Here is a 21,640-nt window from a genome sequence, read left to right on the forward strand (position 1 = left end):
AACATTTCAGAGACGTTGATTTTTAACTTCTTTTTCCCCGACATTACCCACCCAGTGCTCAAAAATTGAACACTCGGAGGGGTACGTTTCACAAAGTTCTAACCTTTCGAAGGGTTGATTAGAATATGGAAAATATACCATTCACTGAAACCGAGAAAATTAACAAAAGTCCTGACAATCAAGTGCTTTACGAATGTTTTTTATAAGCCAATTCCATAAATAAATATCCAGTTAGAAACAAAGTTTACAGGATTTTAAATGATCCACGATGAAAGATCATATGCTTAGGGTAATGTTAATACACACATGAAAATCTACAGGAGGAAAACTTTAAAATTCCCGTAGGACAGACAAGTAGACTTAAACAAGAATAAAGATGTACTACATTCTCGGATAAACAGACTTAGACTCAAGAACATAACAATTCTTCATCAGTTAATCAAGCAATCCATTCTAATCCCAAAGAAAATCCAAAAGGCTTCTGAACACTTTGTTATTTTCCACTGTTAATAAGGGAAAACAGGCAGAGATATCCAAGAGCGTTCTGACAATGAACAGCCATGCTGTGAGAGAACTAGTCATACCACATGTGAAAATATGTAGTAGAACACAAAGTTGAAGAACAGACCTGAAGACATACAAGAATTTAGTATACACTGAGGCAGCCTCCCAAATCAATGAGAGTACAGACAGCCTTGGGACAAAGTGATACCCATCTAGAATAGGCTCATAGTCCCACACCTCTCACAATAAACCACGATGAACTGTACAGGGATCCAAGAATTAAAGGTACAATGCACAGAACCATACAACTACTAGAAGAAATAATGGGAAAGATTCCTTTATAGCTCGGGAGCAGGAAAAGCCTTTTGTACGTCTGACCCAAAAATCCATTTAAAAAAAAAAAGGATAAATGTGAACACCTAAAATTTACCATGCTAACGAAAAAAGCATAATCGAAGTGAGGAAAGCATTGATAAACGGGAAAAAACTATTTAATTCACATCAGTAGTCTTCCTAACATAGAGAGCAAGCTTCTAGATATTGTTTATGAGTAACAACCAAGAGAAAAAGACATTACTAGTTCACAGAAAAAGAGCCACAAAAGGCTCTTAAATGTACAAAAAGATTCCCCAGCCGCACATATAAAGGAAATACAAACAAAAGCTACACTACTGTATAATTTCATACAAAGTATGAGTTCCCAACCAAGACCTGCCCTTTCAGAGGGTCCTGTATTACCTGCCATTTCCTCACCTCTCTTGAGCCTGACTTGTCTCAAATCCCCTTTACTCATGAAATGGTTATAATCCCACTGTAAACAAAGTACAGTCCTTTACATGAAAATCCCTGACCCTTTCATTTCGATTACCCTCTCACGCCATCAAATCTCTACGGAAGTTCTTCGAATTTTTAAATTTTGGTAATAAGGCCAATCTTCTGCCAATTATCAGTAACAAGAAACAAGCATCTGCACGAACACGCACCCTTAACAGTGTCATAAAAAAAATTGTGGGTTTTTTTTTCTTTTGGAGTTTTTTGTCCACAGTTTGCTCACCTTATCCATATTTTGTATTATTACCGTGAACTTTTATCTTTGATAACCTGAAATTATTTCTTTAAAAAGCTTCATTGCTTCTTTCATTAATAAAAGGCCTCCTATTATTGCACAGAACTGTAAATAGATAAAAACATAAACCACCAGTATTCCCATCACTTGCAGACAGACCCTGAAATTTGGGGGGTTTATTCTCCCATGTGGTTAAATGCATACGTGAAAATGGAGCTAGAAGTTTTTTAGGTCAAAAATTCATGAAAGGAAATGTTACTTCTCTAGGGATACATTCCGGGGAGCCCAGTCCCTGTCGGCAGCGCACTCAATCCCACCCAACCAAGCCGACCCTCCTGCGGCCACGTAAATGGGGAGGGAAGGGAGAAGGAGTAGGCGGCCCCGCACTCTCCTCCTGCCCGCCCCGCCCTCTGGCCACAGGGAACCGCTTCCAGAGGGGCTCTACTTGGACGCTCTCCCTACAGGCGCCAGGGCACAGAACTGAGGCGGCGGTACAATCCCGGCGCCCACGCTCAGCCAGCGTCGTCTAAACGCCAGACCACGGCCGGGCCCACGCGGCGCCCCTTCGGGCCGTCCCCGCCTCCCCCCGAGCCAGCCAGGATGCAGCCACCATTGGCCTACGTCGCACGCCAGGCGTAGGCTGCCCAGACGCTAGAGGACGGGGAGGGTCCCCGGGATCAGAAAGACTGCCGGACCGAGCCCAGTCCTCGGCCCCGCGTCGCCCCGCGTCGCCCCCGCGTCAGGGAAAGGAAACGATAGAGGCTGAGGGGACCCACCTGGCTGAGGCCACGCTCCGGCGGGAAAAACCCGGGCAGCTCTGAACTTCGCGCGGGGGCCGGCGGGACTCGACGGCGCCCCACGCCCACCCCTGCCGTAAAGCGGCGCCTGCGTGACCCCGCGTAGACGACCCTCGACCCCTGTCGTCGGCGTCTCCTCGGAGAAGCCCGGGAGGTGGGGCGCGGCTGGGGGGAGGGGGAGGGGAGAGGAGGGGTTGGGAATCCGGGTTCCTCGGTGTTGGCCCCGCCCAGGGGAGGGGTGGGACGTCCTCAATTGGTCCCAGGTGCCGAGAGGTGGGAGAGGTGAGCTTGGGAAAGTCTAAGAGGAAACCTCCCATATTTTGCTCTCTGCTGGGGAGAACCAACTTGTCCCCCTTGTAGGGTCCCTGCCGCCAACGATGTATGCGAAGGAACAGTAAAACGGAAATTTTACCGTTCAACAGTCGCAAAACTATTTAGAGGAAAAAAGTGTAAGTACACTTGCAAACGATGTGACGAGTTTGTAGCCTTCATATGCTTGAGGTTATTAATACTTGAATTGCTCCCTCCTCAGATGAGAGGCAGAGTCCCAAGAGCAGGTACTCCCTGCTCCCCATCACCTCCCGGTCTTTGCCAAGGACCTGCTAGGCAGCCAGCGCCTCTGAAGCGCTTTTCCGGGGCTGCTGCAGGTGCTGTCCACACCGCCTAGGTGGGTGGGGATGTGCTGGGTCCGAAGAAGTCTCAGCGACTCGCAGGTTTCTCCTGCCTGGCGGGTGCCTTGACTTATTTTTTCCTGCTGAGAAAAGGAACACGCTCCTCTAGAGAAATAACGTTCACATCGAGGAGACACATGTAGCATAGAGAGGAGAAGGAAGATGACAGGTGATGCCGCCACTTGGAGATGAGGGGTGTTAAATTGGGGCTTGTATCCACCCAGTACCTTGTTCCCTGCAGAGGGGTGCAGCGGAGGAGACAGAGCACGGGAGAGAGATTCAAAGAAAGATCTTTAGAAACAATTGTCTCTAGGATCGTGGGTAACCGGCAGCTTTTTGGTGACTAAAACAGTCGAGGCTGTGAAGATGTTTTTGTTAACTCTTTATTTCCATTGACAAATGTAATTCTTGCTTGGTTATTTCTTAAGAAAAAACATCTCCAGAAATACAGAAGTTTTTCAAGGGAGAACTGAAGTCACCCCTGCCCAGATCTACTCCCCAGTGTAACCACCCTTCCAAGAAACGATTAAAAGAAATCCATGGGCTCTGCAACCACCCCAGGGCAGCACAACTGGCCTGCTGACTGCCCCTAACTCCTCAGGATTTCCTGCCTCCATTCTGATCCCCCACTGAGGACCTGCACAGGCCCAGGCCCCCCGCAAGACCACCTGCTGTCCGGCTACTCCCAGCCTTGGCTCAGGCTCTGACTCACAGCCCCTTTTCTCACCCATTCCCTGCTGTTTGGGCAGAGCTGGTGGGAATTTCCAGGGCAGAAGGGAGGCGGACAGTGAGGACCCTGAAGTGCTTAGTTCTGGCGAGGGAGCTGCCTTTTTGCATATCAGGTCAACCCAGGAAATCTCCCAAAGCGCAGCTGCCTTCAACTCCTAGGGAGTGAAGGGAGGGCTTCATGCTCTGCTACAACTTGCCCACCTTGTTGAGGGTGGAAAGTGAAGAGAGCTTCCACCTCCTCCCCACCACACGGAATTACCTGACCAGTCCCTGGGCTCTGGATCTCAGCTGGCCCTCTGGATTCCTCTGTGAGTTTCTTCTCCTTCACTCTAGGGAGTAGTGACCGTTTCTTCATACAGAGATCCAAGTCAAAGTCTTTTTTCTGTCTCCATTCCCTGGATGAACACAGATGCAATAACTACTCATTGTGCCAGGAAATCGAGGTCCAAAGAGGCTATGTGGCTTTGCCAATGTGAACCGGGAGTGGTTCACACACACGAGGGGTGGGCGGAGGGGGGGAGGTGGGTGGGGATGGTGGGGGGGTCTCATGCTGCAAATCCATTGCTCTCTCCATGCAAATGGCCACTGAGGGCAAGAGAAGATGTTCGACATCATTAGTCATTAGAGAAATCAACATCAAAATCACAAGAGATACCACTTCACCTCTACCAGGGCAGCTGTAATTTTAGAAATGGAAAATAAGAAGTGTAATAAGGATGTGCAGGAACTGAACCCCCTCATACACTGGCTGGTGGGAATGTAAAATGGTGCGGACACCGTGTAAAGCAGTTCGGCACTTCCACCAAAAGTTAAACATAGAGTGACCACATGATCAGCAAGTCCACTCCTAGACACGTATCCCAGAGAACTGAAAACATTCAAACAAAAACTTGTATGTCAATGTTTATGGCACCCTTATTCACAAAGCCAAAATGGGGGAAGCAACCCAAATGTCCATCGACTGATGAATTTTTAAACAATATGCTATACCCTTACCATGAATTTTTATTTAGCCATAATATGGATCGAAGTAGTGATACATGCTGAAATACGGATGAATTTTGAAAACATTATGATACATGAAAAAAGCTAGACACCAAAGAGCACACATTGTAAGATCTCATTCACGTGAAGTACCCAGAACAGGCAGATCTACAGAGAGAAAAAATCCACCCGTGGTTGCCATAGGGCTAGTGAGAAGGGAATGTTAGGAGGAAAACTTTTTCTCTACCATCTTAGGTTCAACTGGCTAGGGGCCTGAAAATTAACGGTAAATTAATAGGAGAAAAGTTTATTTACCATAAAGGAGCTTTCAGATGAAGAGGCTCCCTAAACGGCTAGAGATAGGGGTTTATATACCAACTTCACAAGGGGGCTTGGTGGATCAGGACTTCAAAGGATGGAACGGTCTGATGAGGCTTATCTACACCATCTTCTGGAATGTTCTCCTGTCCAAGATCAGGCCTCCCTGATTAGAGACGTGCCCCCCCCATGTGGGTGGGGTTGTGGCAGCTGTCTCTTATAAAGTTCTGCTTTAGCCAGATAAGGGCAGTTCAGAGAAGACTAATTTCTGCCTCTGTTGTATCTCAGATGTTTTCAATTTGAAGTAATCTTTGTACCATTCAGGCCGGTTTCAGTCCCACCCCGAGAATAGGGAATGGCAGATAATAAGTATCGACTTTCTTTTGGGGGTGATGAAAATGTCCTAAAATTTAGTGTGGTCACGGGCCCACAATTGTCTGAATATAGTAAAAATCAGTGACTAGTACATTTTAATATTGTGAATTATATGGTACATGAATAGCATATCAAAAATTTAAAAAGCAAGCCAACACAGACATTTAATAAAATTTCAGTAACAGGTAGATGGTACCTTTTATAATGTGGGTGAATCAAGGTGAGAATAGTACAACCCACTGATCAACCTCCCTCTCCCAGGAAGGGGAAACATTTTGTTTCCCATCAAAAGTGTGGGAAACAGCGTGGGTGTTCTGATGTGATACAATTGACACTGTACAGTACAGTACAATCTGATACTCCTATTGTATCATATAGGAGTACAAAGCATCAATTCTGAAGTGTGCCTGCTAAGGGACATTTCCCTGGTGGTGCAGTGGTCTAAGAATCCGCCTGCCAACCCAGGGGACACGGGTTTGAGCCCTGGTCCAGGAAGATCCCACATACAGCGGAGCAACTACGCCTGTGCGCCACAACTACTGAGCCTGCGCTCTAGAGCCTGTGAGCCACAACTGCTGAGCCTGCGTGCCACAACTACCGAAGCCCATGCGCCTACAGCACATGCTCTGCAACAGAGAAGCCACCGCACGCCACAACTAGAGAGGGCCTGCATGCAGCGGCGAACACCCAACACAGCCAATAAATAGATAAATAAATAAATTTATAAAATGCTCCTGCTAAAATAACTGAGCCAGAATCTAACCATATCCAGAGATCTCACTATGGGTTATTCTGTTCCTGTTGGAACATGTTCAGGACAGGATGCATATAGAGTAACACTGAAATGTGAGTAATTCTACAGGACAAATAATCTAGTCTTTTCATCAAAGGAATAGCAAAGAAAAAACGGAGCGGGGCTGTTATCGATGAAAAGAGGACTAAGTCCTATTGCAGCGAATGCTATGTAAGATACTTCTTTGGATCCTAATAAGAACAAATCAAATTTAAGAGAGATATTTAGGTCAAATAGGTACATTGGACATGGATGGTTTCCTGTGGCATTAGGGAATAATTGTAAGTTTTCTTAGATGTAATGACGGTATTTTGGTTATGTTTTTTAAAAGCCCTGTTTGTTATAGTTTATGTTACCGCAGAGTATGTGGAGGAAATAACTTCTTTGGGTTTACACACGAAGTCATAGGATATCTGGAATATGCTTTGGAATATGCTAGAAAAAAAACAAATCTTAAGTGGCAAAACGTTGATTGCTGAAGCTCCTTGACTGACATTTAGAATTCTGGTTATATTGTTCTATCGGCTTTGTTTGAAATGATCCATGATACAGAGCTAAAAATATCCACAAAAGCAACTGTGCCAACCAAAACTGATAAAGTAATCGTGTTCTGAGTATGTTATTGAGTCATATGGGTGAAAACACCAACCTATACGAGTTGATTCTGGTTACATTTACAGAGCTGTAATTGGTTGTGTCTCCAGTTAGGACTGGAAACAGGTGGTTTTTGTTTTAAGTACTGTAGAATTTATTCAACCACTTCATTAAAGCGTAGGGTATCTATTTTTAATGATCTCTGGTGTGAGAATGTAAATACGGGGAGGAGATTCTGAAAGACGCGCACTGTAGAGGTAACAGGGTCAGCTCTGGGAATGGCATGAACATTAGGGCTGGTGGCCAAAGGTGACCTTCATCATTTGCTGAGCACCTACTATGTGCCAGATACTACTGTTCTTCGTGCTGGAAATACACACACGAAAGAGACCTAAAGTCCTTGCTCACAATGGGACTCACATTCTAGTGGGGGAGACTGAAAGGTAAGCTCAATAAGCCCCACGTGTATTATAATGACGTGTGCTGTGCGGGACAGGAAGGCAGGGAAGGGGAATAGGTCCGGGGGAGGGATCTGCACCTGCAGATAGGTTGTATGGAGAAGGCCTCACTGAGAAGGGGACATAAAGACCTGAAGGAAGAGACGGGGTGGGGTGGTGGGGGACCCTGTGGAGATCTGGGGGATGATGCTCTGAGGATCATATCCTGTGTGCCTCTTACTAATGTTATGCGGTTAATTCATTTAGACGCTTACAAATAGTCATTGGCCCTCCAGTTCTGAAGCAGGAGGCGCTGTGGTGAATTTTGTCCGTTTGGCATTGGTCAGGGTTAGGGCCACAATTACCTTGATGAGGATGTGGTTGAAGACCTTAGCCACTTTGAATAAATCGAGGTTCTAGCCATGCACACTAAGTGTGTGCTCCTATAGAATGGATCTTTTGGGAATATGTGTAGAGATTGGTCCCTACAGAGCATCTTACTGAAGTGGCTCGGTCCACTTCTGTAAGTTGTTTATAGCTACGTGACTGACAGTGCTGAACAAAACCCAAACTGTCATTTGCCCCTTGGGCCAGGACGCTCGTCCCTCGTGGAAATCAATCAGTTATAAGTGGGAGAACATTTCTGTATCTGTGGATGTAGGGCTGACAGTTTATTTACTTCACTGACCTCAGGGACAGTAGGTTAGGGAAGCAGAAAGGCATCTGATCAGTATCTCTGACCACAAGCCTCAATGCCAGCAAATTACCATATGAAGTGGCCAAATGGTCAGAGTGGATTACATCCCAGTGGGTTTGCAGTATAAAGTCCAGACCATCTGTAGCTGTAGGCTTATTTCTCCTAAGGGTAGGCAGTGGCTGGATACCCGGGTTTCTTTGGCAGAACTAGGAAAAGGCTGCTGTGTTTTTGTTTTGTTTTGTTCTTTTGTTTTTTACTTTTTTCATGCTGAATTCTTACTTAGGGAAATTAATCTGTATCTGTGGCCAAGGTATTCAACAATACTTTCTTTCCTTTTCAGGTCACAGTTTGGTAAGGAGATCAAAGGGCTCGATCGAGGGCTCGTGCACTGCCTTGGTGTGGACCCAGAGTTCAAGCACAGACGAAGATCAGACACTGACTTCACACTTCTGATAGGTACGCAGTACAGCCCTCAGTTGTGCTTTGATCCTGTTTCCCCCTTCTGTACAATAGGCTCCCCTCTCAAGGCAGGTCTCTCACCGCATTTCCTCTCGTTACTGTCTGGCTAGCACCGCGTCCAGGTATACTCAGCCGCTGTGATCGTTCACCGTGATGATCAGGAGAGTTCTGCCGGTGCGATTCAAACATCAACCTATGTGGTAAGTTCCAACACCCCTGAACTCAGTTTAAACTCGGAGCCCAGAAAAGGCCATTATTTTCCTAGAGACGATTTCACACATCTGATAGGTATGGAACATAACTCCCAGGTGTACTTTGTGTTTTACCCCCTTGCTTTTTTACAAAGGTGACTTTCTGAAATGTTTTAATCCAGTTCACACTGGTGCCACGGGAGGCACGTTCTTCATGCTCAAGACTGAGCAAAGGCAGGGTTATTTCGGTTACCTGGGACCTTTTAAAGCTATAAGAAATAGCCCGACGTTTTCATCAACCCTAGAGCTAGGAAAGAATTTCAGGGGATCCTGTTTGTCTCCTGGATTGCTGAGAAAAGGACCTTCTGTCATCCTACACTGGAATCTCTGAGAAGGATGATGGGAAACTTCTCATGTGAAATGTACCTTGCTATATAGCGCCTCCTAGTTTAAGAAGTTTTTTTTATACCTTATTGAAATCTCTACTGGGGAGGATCCAGCATACACTCATTTGTCGTTTCTTTAAAATTTGATTATTTTAATCAATTCAATCACATTACATATACTCTCCTCTATCTTTTGTGAGACTTTCAAAATGTTTTTTCAGTTATACAGTGCTTTACGTTTCTGGATCCATAACCACATATATTGAATTATTGGTAGATATTGATGTTTTGGTAGTGCAGTAGTGCAGCACTGTAAACAAGTGAAATGTCTACCAATTGGGAAGTTGTTAAAGAAATATATTATACAGCCTGACAAACTGTGAAATATGTGTGTGGGTTTCTTTGTGAACATATGCCTCATTTCTATTTACATATAATTTACTATTGTAAAATTCGCTTTCAAAGTGTACAAAATTGAGTTTTGATATATGTATATAGTCATGTAACCACTATCACAATCAAGATATGAAATATTTCTATGATCCCAGAAAGTTCTCTGGTTCCTTTCTAGTCAGTGATCTCACTCTACTTCCATCCCTTGGAAACTACTGATCTAATTTCATGTAGTTCTGTCTTTTTAAAAACTAATATACATGGAATCATAACGTAATGATCCTTTTGTTTCCGGCTTCTTTCACTTAGCACAATGCTTTTGAGATTCATCCATGGCATTGCATATATCAGTGGTTCATTCATTTTTATTGTTGAGAAGTATTCTACTGTACTGATATATGACAATTTGTTTATTCATCAGTTGCTGGACATTTGGATTGTTTGAAGGATTTGGGGTTTCTGAAAATCTTTACAGGAAAATTTTATATCTTCATATGGATTTGAGTTACAGTCTAGAATCCATCTATTTCAACCTAAAGGATTCCTTTTAACATTTCTTGTAGGGCAGATTTAGTGGTAATGAACTCTCTCAGCTGTCGTTTGTCTTGGAATGTGTAATTTCTCTCTCATTTTTGAAGGACAATTTTTGCCAGATACAGAAATCTCGGTTGACAGTTTTTTCTTTCAACAAGTTAAACATATCATCCCACTTCCCTTTGGCTAGCTAGATTTCTGCTGGCAAATCTGCTGATAATCATATCCCTGTTAAGTGACAAGTTGCTTTTCTCTTGCTGCTTTCAAGATTCTGTCACTGACTTTAGACAGTTTGATTACAGTGTGTCTCAATATGATTTTCTTTTCTTTTATCCTACTTCAAAGTTCATTAAACTTGTTGGATTTGTAGGCTAAAATCATCTATCAAATTTTGGAAATTTTCAGCCATTATTTCTTCAAATAATCTCTCTGCCCTTTTAGCTTGCTATTTATCTGGGACTGCCATAATGCATATATTGATCTACTTCATGATGTCTGATAAGTCATTTAAGCTCTATTTACTTTTCTTTATTCCTTTTTCTGTCTATTCCTCAGATTCTGTCATTTGTTTTTCCTAATAAAATAAGGTTACTATAATCTACTGTTCCTTCCTTATCACCTTTAACAGATGTAGAAGAAAAACACTACCCTTTTTATATTAAAGTGATAAATGAAAGGAAATTAGATAGCTCAAAGGATATGTTTAGAAGCAAGCAACCTAAATAATTCCCATTTCATTCCTTCACATTTCTTTTTTCAATAGGTAGTTCCTTGTAGAACTGTGAGATAGTTACCTAGTTCTATCTGCTATGGTCTCTAAAGTCACTCTTTGATAGCAGCAAAATGGTATAACCTCTCCTCCTTTCTGTCTCTGCTTAGAGTGACCCCACTTGGCTTCTTTCAATTTTCTAATTAGAAAATTTCAAATGATACTGCTACTTTATGCAGACTTGCTGAAATTTGAGTTTGCTTTTTCTTCCCATGTGAATCACTTATACAAATGCTTTTGAACAAATGCCAACTTTATTAATATCTTAATGTTATTTATATCTAGATTTTCTTTCACTTTCATGAAAGCATAGCTGCAATTATATTAGGTTCTACCAAAAGTTTCATTCCTTTTTCTCCTACATCCTATGAAACCTTAGTATAATATTTCTCTCCTGCTGGTGGAAGAGAGAAGCACAAGACTAAAAGCTCTCTGGTTTTCAGCCTCTGATAGTAAGGTAAAGTGCTTACATATTCTGTCTCTCTAGAGTTTGACTTATCTTGGAGATAGTTTTCTATCATTCCATAAATTATAGAGTATCGTTGAAGTAACTTCAGGATTTTTTTTTTTTGCTTTTTTCTCTGCTGGAGAAAATTCTAAGAGCATGAGTATATTGCATGAAGTTGTCAAGTTTATTGATGAAAGAAATTTCATGCATTTTGATTAATAGGTCTTTATGCATCTAATATATGCATTCTTGCATATATTGTGCATTCTTTTTTTTTTTTTTTTTTTTTGTGGTACGCGGGCCCCTCACTGTTGTGGCCTCTCCCGTTGCGGAGCGCAGGCTCTGGACGCGCAGGCTCAGCGGCCATGGCTCACGGGCCCAGCCGCTCCGCGGCATGTGGGATCTTCCCGGACCGGGGCACGAACCCGTGTCCCCTGCATCGGCAGGCGGATTCTCAACCACTGCGCCACCAGGGAAGCCCTGTGCATTCTTGTTTTAAGCAGCACATTCAAAATTCCCTTTGAGAATCTTAGAATCCACTTAGTTTAGGGCTTGCATTGTTAGCAGATACCACAAGAATGGAGCAAATGATGACTATGTATCTGCCCTAGATTTCTGTATTAGTGTATTTTGGGAAAAGGGGCACTGAAAAATAACAAAGAAATTTCAGTGCTTGATGTTTTATTCTGATAACCAACATTTAAAATTAAAATGAAAGCATGTATGTTCTCTCAGTGGCTGCCTGCATGCCTTCTCTTTTTGTGAGCCATTTAAAGTAGTAGTATAAAATAGTTAAAAGAAGTCATTAAAAAGTTTCAGTTTTGGGCTTCCCTGGTGGCACAGTGGTTAAGAATTCTGCCTGCCAATGCAGGGGACACGGGTTCGAGCCCTGGTCCAGGAAGATCCCACATGCTGTGGAGCAGCTAAACCCGTGCGCCACAACTACTAAGCCTGCGTTCCAGAGCCCGCGAGCCACAACTACTGAAACCCAAGAGCCTAGAGCCCGTGCTCTGCAACAAGAGAAGCCACCTCAGTGAGAAGCCCGCGACCCACAACGAAGAGTAGCCCCTGGTCACTGCAACTAGAGGAAGCCCGCACACAGCAATGAACACCCAATGCAGCCAAAAATAATAAATAGAATAAATTTTTTTAAGTCTCAGTTTTGTCATTAATCGGCTATAGCTTTAAGTATGTCATTTATACTCCTTGGATCTTAGTTTCTTCATTATTAACAGGAGAGGATAAGATTAGTGGACTTCTAAGAAGACTTCTTCCAGTTCATATATTTCAGATCTGCGTGATTCTGATTCTATGTGTGGTTACAGATTGTTTAGCTAATTTAAATTTCAAGCAGGAATATTGAGTGCCTCTCTGCAAATGTACCAATGAAACATTTACAAACGGAAATTGTGGACAGTGTGTTTGTGCAGTTACCAAACTAAAAAATAATGTGGAGAAAACTTTAGGAGGGGAGATGAGAGTGTGGGTTCAGAGAAAATGTGGATAATAATCAAGTTGAACAAGCTCACGTTGGAGGACCTCCATCTTCTCAGTGAACTAGCAAATAAGTTTATTTACTGTCCATGAAGGCTCTTTGGCACTTTTGAAATTTAAATAGACTAGAAAAGTTTTGGATCAGCCTCTGTGGGGTCCAGAACTCAGGTAGGGATGAATAAAAAAATTATTAAGTAGTATTTCAGGTTTGACCCCCAAACACTATCAGATTGCTCACCTGCTCTTTCCTCAAACTTGGATACAAATGACTTTTTATAATTTCCAAAAGTCAAATATACTCTGTGGATTAATATTTAGTAATAGTGAAAGTAGTTTTTATTGTTCTACAAATTCTAAAGACAATTCTAGATAAGAAGATAAACCACTTTTGGAAACAATTAGCATCATTTGGATGAGCGTGCAACCTTCTAAAATGACCTGAAGTGACATTGGCAACAAAGGTCAAATAAGATAAATATTACCTTTTCTATAGCTGGATTTGAACCGTGTTCATTCTACAACTTCAGTCTTGTTGAATCTGTTTAGAGTCCTGACTGAGGCACGGTCTGGGACAAGATACAATGGAAGGATGTCCACCATTCAGATGATCTCTCTGACTTAGCACTATAGTTTAACTTCTCACATTCCTACTTTTAACATTTTATATAAGTGTTTTGGTTAGCCATCTTAAAAAGAATGCATTTTTGGTGTCCAATTTTGCAGAACACCTCTTTTTACATGCTAGACAATTCACGGTGTGGTAGAAAGATTCTAATTTGTATTAATATGCATCAATTTGAACATTCTACAAGTGCAATCTCTTTTCAAGGTTAAATATAGTTAAGAAGTTGAATTGCTTGAGAACTTTATGATTTTTTTTAAAAGTACAGAGATTTCTAATATACCCTCTCACCCTGCTCCCAGTTAATATATTGAATTAGTATGATTCATTTGTTACAGTTGATGAGCCAATTTAAATACATTATTTTTAACTGAAGTCCATAGTGTGCATTAGGTTCACTCTTCATGTTGTACATTCTATGGGTTTTAACAAATACATGATGGCATGTATCTACCATTATAGACTCACACACAGTAGTTTTACGTCCCTAAAAATCCTCTGTGCTCCACTTATTCACCCCTCTCTCTCCAACCCTGAACCCCTTACAACCATTGGCCTTTGAACAATGAATAGGTTTGCCTTTTCCAGAATGTTATATACTTGCAATCCTACAGTATGTAGCTTTTTCAGTTTGGTTTCTTTCACTTAGCAATATGCATTTCAGTTTTCTCCATATCTTTTCTTGGCTTCATAGCTCATTTCTCTTAATCAGTGATTTCTTTTACTCTACTGTATGGGTGTACCACAGTTTATCCATGCACCTATTGGAGGACATCTTTTTTAGGTCCCATTTTCTTATTCATTAAATTTAAATGTATGGTATGAAATATTAAAAAACCATACTAATTTCTAAGATCTACACTTCAACAGAAAAACATTAAAAATGTCCATGATAAATCAAGAAAAGCTCCTTGGTCCACCCATTTTTTTTCTTTTTCTTTTTTTTCCCAGGAGTGAAAATGGGTTTGTTTGCCTTTGGTTGGTGACATATTTCTTCATTATTACCACCACTAGTACTAGCTCTACCCCCAATTGTCATGAAAATAATCATGACTGGGGGTCTGAGATGTAATGCTCTATTTCATACATAATATTGTTTTGAGCTTTTGTGAAATGATATTATTAAGTGAACATCTATGGTGGTGATCACTGCAGAGAAATGAAGAATTCAGAGCTCAGTCCTAAGCTTAAGTACTGAACCCAGGTGATGAAACTATATATTGTGTCATGTTACAGTAAGTTCTATGGAAGAAAATTATTTTGTTAGATGGAAGAAAAATGTGACCAGTAGCAGACTTTCTGGCAAATTAGCACTTTAGTTTAAATAACTCTACAGATTTTATTTTCTAAGACAGTAAACATTCATATGTGCAAAAGACTCAGGCATTAGTTTCTTAAACTACCCTGAATGTTTTGTGATAGAACGTATTACACAAGCAAAACTTTTCAGAGGAAATTTTCATGATGGTGTGAATAATTGAGCCCATGGTATTTCCTTTCAAGAAGAAAATCCCCATTTTAATGATTTCCCCAAACCCTCTGTAGACCTCTGAGAATCTGGACTACCATAATTTAATAACCTATAAACTTTATATATCCACCTTTGACAAAAGCTCCCATGTATACTTAAAATTTTCATCAGTGTCTAAATTTTGCAGTTGATTAAGTGCTGTCCTCAATACGTATTTGTTTCTTAAATTGGTCTGTTTCCACATTCGACTTAAAAGTTATGTCAAAAGTCACCAGTGAACCCCAAATGACCCAATCTAGTGGCCTTTTCCTAGCCTTTTTCTGTTTCATTGTATTTATAATATTTTATAATTTTAATAAAGGTTTCATTTTTTCCTGTCCTCCTACTTCCCTTTTCACATCTCTGAGAAGTCATTTACTCTCCCTTTTACTTCTCAGTGCGGCATTCTCCAAGGTTCGGTCCTCATCTCATGACAAATAATATGCATTCATGAGGAGATAGTCTGCTATAATAGTAAGGGAACTAAATTAGGTGTGGGAACTGCATTAAAATCTTACTCATGTTTCACACTACCCACATAAGCTTTGTTCAGTCATTTAAATCTTGGAGTTTCATTTTTCTTGTTCACAAGAAGTGAGCTAAAACTTGCCCTATCTATATTACAAGGTGATAATAAGAATCAAAAAGGATAATACATGTAAAAACTTTGATAATATATTACTATGCAAATGAATATTAATTATGTTATTAGAAGACAGGTAGGTCATTGGCACTGTGAGACAGACTCTGTCTAAAGCTAATTGACCCTCAAGGACCTCAAACCCATGACCTTGTATTAATTATCCATGTTTGAACCAACTTATAGGATAGTTGGCTAGCCATATAGAATAATTCTTCTTTGCATATGTTTATCATGAAATACAATTTTTCATCATTTTGGGGAAGTATTTCAGAAAGCCTTTGATGAGGGTGCCAACTGTCCTCTCATTAGGGTGTTAGCAGGAGTAGTCATTGTGTAGAGTTTAAAATGCTTATGAAATATCTGACTTATCAAATATCTGACTTATGCATGTACTATTAAGCCTTTGAATGTTGATAAATAAGCAATGTATAATCTATAAGAAAACACAAATTTCTACTGTCATGAATTGTTTACTGTATATTTTACTACAAGCACTTAAACCCTGGATTATTTATATTACAGGAGCATGAGCCCTCAGCTTGCTTGTAAATTTCAGGACCTCTTCTCCTGCATCCACAGGCAGATAGATGGTCATCCTCATCAACAGCTCTACCAGCGCCACCTCTACCCAGAAGAGTTGCTCCTCCTCCTCCAACTACTTTACCTAGAATGAGTGGTAAACCATCACCACCACCATCACTTTTGTTGGAGGATCTTCCTCCAGGATTACCACCTGCTCTGTCTCATGGAATGAAGCAGAAATAAATGTATAAACTTGAACTCTATATATATTGAGTCTTGAACTGCATGACTTGATTCTCCTTTGAGAGAAATCAACTTGTCAAAGGGAAAACTTTTAACTAGAGTTTTTCAGTACTTCTGGCCATTGGTGGTCATCAGTGTGTGAAAACTCCATAGCTGTATACAAGTATGGTATAATTTTAGAGAATATGACTCTTTAACTTTCCTTTGTGAGCTCACCATCTTATGTTCCTCTTTCAGTACAGTCTCTCAATAACTGAAAACTCCATAGAGAATATGAAATTCATCTAGAAGGCAAAGTAGAATTAATAAAGTGATGTAAAGATAATTGTATTAGTTTCCTAAGCCTGCCACAATAAATTCCTACAAACTGGATGGCTTCAAAAAACAAAGTATTCTGTCAATTCTGAAGGCCAGTAGTCCAAAATCAAGGTGTTGGCAGGGCCACACTCCCTCTAGAGGCTCTGTTCCTTGCCTCTTCCAGCTTCTGATGGCTGTTGGCATTCCTTGGCCTGTGGCCACATCTCTCTCTGCTTCATATTCACATGACAATCCCCTCTGTGTGTCTGTACACTTCTCCTTCCTCTCTTTTATAAGGATACATGTGACTGCACTTAGAGCCCACTCAGATAATCCAGGATAAGCCCCTCCTCTTAAGATCCTTAAGGTAATCACATCTTTTGCCATATAAGGTAATATTCACAAGTTCTATGGATTAGGACATGGACATGTCCTTTTGGAGACCACCATTCATCCCACTACAATAATACAGGAAATACATTCTCAAATTAAGAGCAATTTTGTTTCTTTTTACCATCTTTAACTTCAAATGGTATAACATTCTTAGATATGAACATAAACATTTTTTTGTAATTGAGCCTTATTATCTTAGTTATTTTTGTACTTAGAGAATGTTTCTGTTTATTTTTAAACTTTCAGATAGTGTGGAGTAGGTGACAACATTCTGTGGTGACAAAAACCTAATTGCTTTCATTTATTTTTATAAATGTATTTATTTATTTGTTTTTATTTTTGGCTGTGTTGGGACTTCGTTGCTGTGCTTGGGCTTTCTCTAGCTGTGGCGAGTGGGGGCTACTCTTCGTTGTGGTGCACAGGCTTCTCATTGTCGTGGCTTCTCTTATTGTGGAGCATGGGCTCTAGGTATGCGGGCTCAGTAGTTGTGGCTCGCGGGCTCCAGAGCGCAGGCTCAGTAGTTGTGGCGCACAGGCTTGGTTGCTCCGTGGCATGTGGGATCTTCTCGGTCCAGGGATTGAACCCATGTCCCCTGCATTGGCAGGTGGATTCCTAACCACTGCACCACCAGGGAAGCCCCCAATTGCTTTTAGATATGGTAATTGAAACTATCTTTCTCCTGAATATTATTTTACTTAATCATCATCAAATAATATAACAAAATTTACCATTTTAACCAGTTTTTAAGTGTACAAATCAGTGGCATTGAATACTTTCACAAGATTGTGCAACCATCACCACTATCCATTTTCTGAACATGTTCATCATCCTGGACAGAAACTCTTTACTCATTAAACAGTAACTCCCCATTTACTCCTCCCATCCAGCCCCTGGTAACCACCATTCTACATTCTGTCTCTATGAATTTGCCTATTCTACTATTCTAAGTACCTCATATAAGTGGAAGCATATAATATTTAATAATGTTTGTCCTTTTTGTCTGGCTTATTTCACTTAGCATAAGTACTTATTCAAGCCCAGGTCTAGGAGCTACATGAGGACTAGATATCATCTGACTCTGAGCCATAACACTAGCAAACCAACTTAAGAGTCAACTTCTAGGGGATTTCCCTGGTGGCGCAGTGGTTAAGAATCCGCCTGCCAATGCAGGGGACACTTGTTCGAGCCCTGGTCCAGGAAGATCCCACATGCCGCAGAGCAACTAAGTCCGTGCGCCACAACTACTCACCCTGTGCTCTAGAAGCCCCTGAGCCACAACTGCTGAGCCCGCATGCTGCAACGACTGAAGCCCGCACACCTAGAGCCTGTGCTCCACAACAGAGAAGCCGCTACAATGAGAAGCCCACGCACCGCAACGAAGAGTAGCCCCTGCTCACCGCAACTAGAGAAAGCCCGCGCGCAGCGATGAAGACCCACCGCGGCCAAAAATTTAAAAAAAAGAAAAGTGTCAACTTCTAGAGGATACAATTAATCCAACAGCCATATGGACTTTCTAAACTAGTAATCAATAAAATAAAACCAGACTACAAGTAAATATATGGATATGAAGCCAGAGATGGAGAAATCACTTATGGTCAATAAGGTTCCAAATAGACAGTGGAAAGACCATATCCAAGATCAAATGTTGTACCAACAAAAGACAGCTGCCTTTGTTTCGAAAGCCTACCAAAGGATATAGGCTTGGTGATAAGGCAATGCTCAAATATAGGAACCCCCAAACAGCAAAAAGTATTCATCTGGAACTTCATGTAGCCATTGGCCTGTACATGGTGGTCAGTGTACATGGCGAAACAGAAAGGGGGCAATGAATGCGGCGCATTGAGAGTAGAAACAAACCAAGAGACAAGGTAATGAACAAGGGGTTGACCTGCATCAGAAGAAAGACTTCCTTGATAAAAAGGGACAGCAGTGGACAGTGTGAAAGGTGATATAAGCAAGTGTGCTAGGAAACCAAGGTGCAAAGAGCCTAATTGCTTTTGCCGTTATGAGCCAGGGTTTCACATGACAAATTCACACACATGGGGCTCTCATGCTACAAATCCATTGCTCTCTCCTTGTTATACATGGACTTTCTGATTTCATCTTAGGGTTGTCGGGGAGGAAGACATTTTCTTCTACTCTTCTAGGTTCTCCTGACTGGTCTAAGAATTAAATTGGCATGAGACAAATTAATAGGAGAAAATCAAACAAAGTTTAGTAACGTATTCATGGGAGGGACCCAGGAAAACTGAGTAATTCACAAAAATGGCTGAAACACTCACCTTTAATACCATCTTCAGCTAAAGACAAAAGAGGGTGTTAGGGGTAGTGGTTTGGGACTTCAAAGGGGAGGAAGGCAATTCACATGGAGATGGAAAAGCAAATGTTTGGTAAACAAATGTATGCTGGGCCAGGCAGAGACAGTGGGAGACAGAGAGGAATTGTAACAAACAGACTTTGCTAGGTTCTTCCCTGTCTACACACCTAGTTCATATTATAGTTATCTATGGTGATAGCTCCCTTCCTAGAATAGGTCCTCTATCCACATTCTTTAGGGGAAGGTCAAAGCTTCTTCCTGAGTCTTTTTGTCTTGATTATTTTCAGCTCAAAATAATCTGCATGCCAAAGAGACATTTTGGGGTGACAAATTTTGTTCCCCTACAGAGCGGAGACCAACTTGACCTGCAAACCTTCATAACACTTGATGCTTCTAGACTCCCAGCCTCAGCTCCAGCTCCAACTACCCTTCTCTGGGCTGGGCCAGTTTCAATGCCAATAAAGGCGAGCTTAGTATACTCTAATTCCTTTCTCAGCCACAGGCCAGGACCATCATGACCTGCTTTCTGACTTGCTTCTGTTCTCTCCAGTTTTGCCTTGGCTCAGGTTCTATTCTTCTTTTTTTTGAAGATAAAAGGAAGCATCAAGTTAATGAAAACCTGAGTTACATACTGTTCTGTATGGCATTCAGATTAATAGGAGAACAAAGGATATAATAAGAAAATTATACAAGGATTGAATTTCACATGGATCATTTGATATTCTACCTGTGCTGTGAGCAAGTCATGTTGCAGTAGATCAAATCCTGATTTTATTACGTTACCGAATATCCCATTGTCACATCCTCACCTTTTGCCTCTTCATTACAGGGATGTAATCGCAGGATGAACCCCTCAGAGCTTGTGTTCAACTGCCCGTGTGTGCCTGTTTCACAATCTGCCATTGTTACAAGACATTCTGGTTAATAAGCAGACAATAGGATATGCAAATTGCATGTACCTGATGAGGAAGGAAAAGTGTTTGGCTCAGGTTCTTGAAGATTACTTCCAATCAGTGTCTCCACCCCTGCCTGTGGACAGATTTTGATTTACAAGCTCAATATGAGGCAGGAGATAGATGGGCCCCAGGGCGAGCAGCTGGAATTCGTTCCCTGTGGACCCGATACTCCAAGATGAAGAGAGGCTGAGCCCAGATAAGAGATAAAAGACCACGTATTTCTCATTCTTGAAGTCAAGGAGACCTTCCTGACTATGAAGCTCCTTGGAGGTCAAAAGGGAAGTGATGTCAAGCTACCCATAGGCCTCTTTGCTGGAATCCATCTTGGCTAAGAGATGCATGCACACAAGGGAGGATCCTGAGATATACCAAATATGGACTCAGAACCAGACAAATCAAACTGATTGGCCAAAGGAAACCCGGAAGAAATACACCATATAAGTGATTTAAACTACCACGAGGGCACAATTCTCTCTGAGTCCACCCGTGTGTCTATCCACATGTACAGTACTCTTTTTCCTCCTATTAAACACTTTGTTTCACTACTTTCCATCTTTGTGGGAATTCTTTTTGGCAAAGCCGAAGGGCCAGGGCCTTGTCACTGGCCACTGGTCTAGCGGCTAGGATTCAGCGCTCTCTGCCGCTGCCCAACCTCAACCTCTGGCCGGGAACCAAAACGCTGCTTCAAGCCACTGCAGGCTGAGGCCACTCGAGATCAAATACTCAGTGCATCAAGCTCACTGTCTTGGCCCCTACATCTCCTGGAACTCCACAATTCTCCCTGGCCTTCTGGTAAGGCAGGAGAGAGATGGGCTCCAGGTTAGACATTTATAATCAGCCTCCTGTTTATACTTCGAGATAGAAATAACAACAGGAACAGGGTAAATAGCTAGACTGTGTCTCATGTGGACACTTTAAGATAACAGTAATGGCAGGGGCAGAGAGAGGCTAAACCCTGCTTGGGCAAAAGGTCAAGAGGTCACATATTTCTCATCCTTGGGGTCAGGGAGACCTTGACTGCACATGCACAGAAAGGCTCCTCGGGGATCAAAAAGGGAGGGGACACCAGACCAATAATAAGTTTTGCTAACTTCCCAAAGGTCCTCGCACTGAAATCCATCTTGGCTAAAGGATGCACGTGCACATAAGGGAGGGCCCTGAGACAAATCAGCTATTGGGTCAAAACAAGACGAATGGCCAGAAGAAAACAGAGACCTGGGAGACTGCCCCCTTATAAACGATTTCAACTTCCCAAAGGCATGACTTTCTCTGAGCTCCCCTGTGTGTCTGTCAGCATGTACTCTGCTTTTGTAATAAATACCTTACTTTCCTCTCTACCTTCTGTCTCTTTGTAAAAACTTTTTTCAAGGCAGACAAGAACTGGGGCGGTACAGACCCTAGCCCCTGGCCCTCGTGGTCTAGTGGTTAGTACTCAGCACTCTCACCGTCACGACTAAAGTTCTATCTCTGGTCAGGGAACTAAGGTCTCACTCCAAAT

General features: G+C 41.9%; 1 protein-coding gene across 1 annotated transcript in view; it reads right to left on the bottom strand.

Moving 5' to 3' along the window:
- The window catches only part of LOC131748045 (actin filament-associated protein 1-like 2), a 63,763-nt gene extending 43,674 nt beyond the window's left edge, over positions 1 to 20,089 (bottom strand). The window contains 4 exon segments of the mRNA XM_067023154.1: positions 2,347 to 2,532; positions 2,960 to 3,118; positions 19,152 to 19,169; positions 19,970 to 20,089. Of these exon segments, the coding sequence (XP_066879255.1) occupies positions 2,347 to 2,532; positions 2,960 to 3,118; positions 19,152 to 19,169; positions 19,970 to 20,089 (483 nt within the window).
- Between the last annotated feature and the right edge of the window lie 1,551 nt (positions 20,090 to 21,640).

The sequence above is a fragment of the Kogia breviceps genome, chromosome X (assembly GCF_026419965.1).
Source record: "Kogia breviceps isolate mKogBre1 chromosome X, mKogBre1 haplotype 1, whole genome shotgun sequence".
Classification (NCBI taxonomy): domain Eukaryota; kingdom Metazoa; phylum Chordata; class Mammalia; order Artiodactyla; family Physeteridae; genus Kogia; species Kogia breviceps.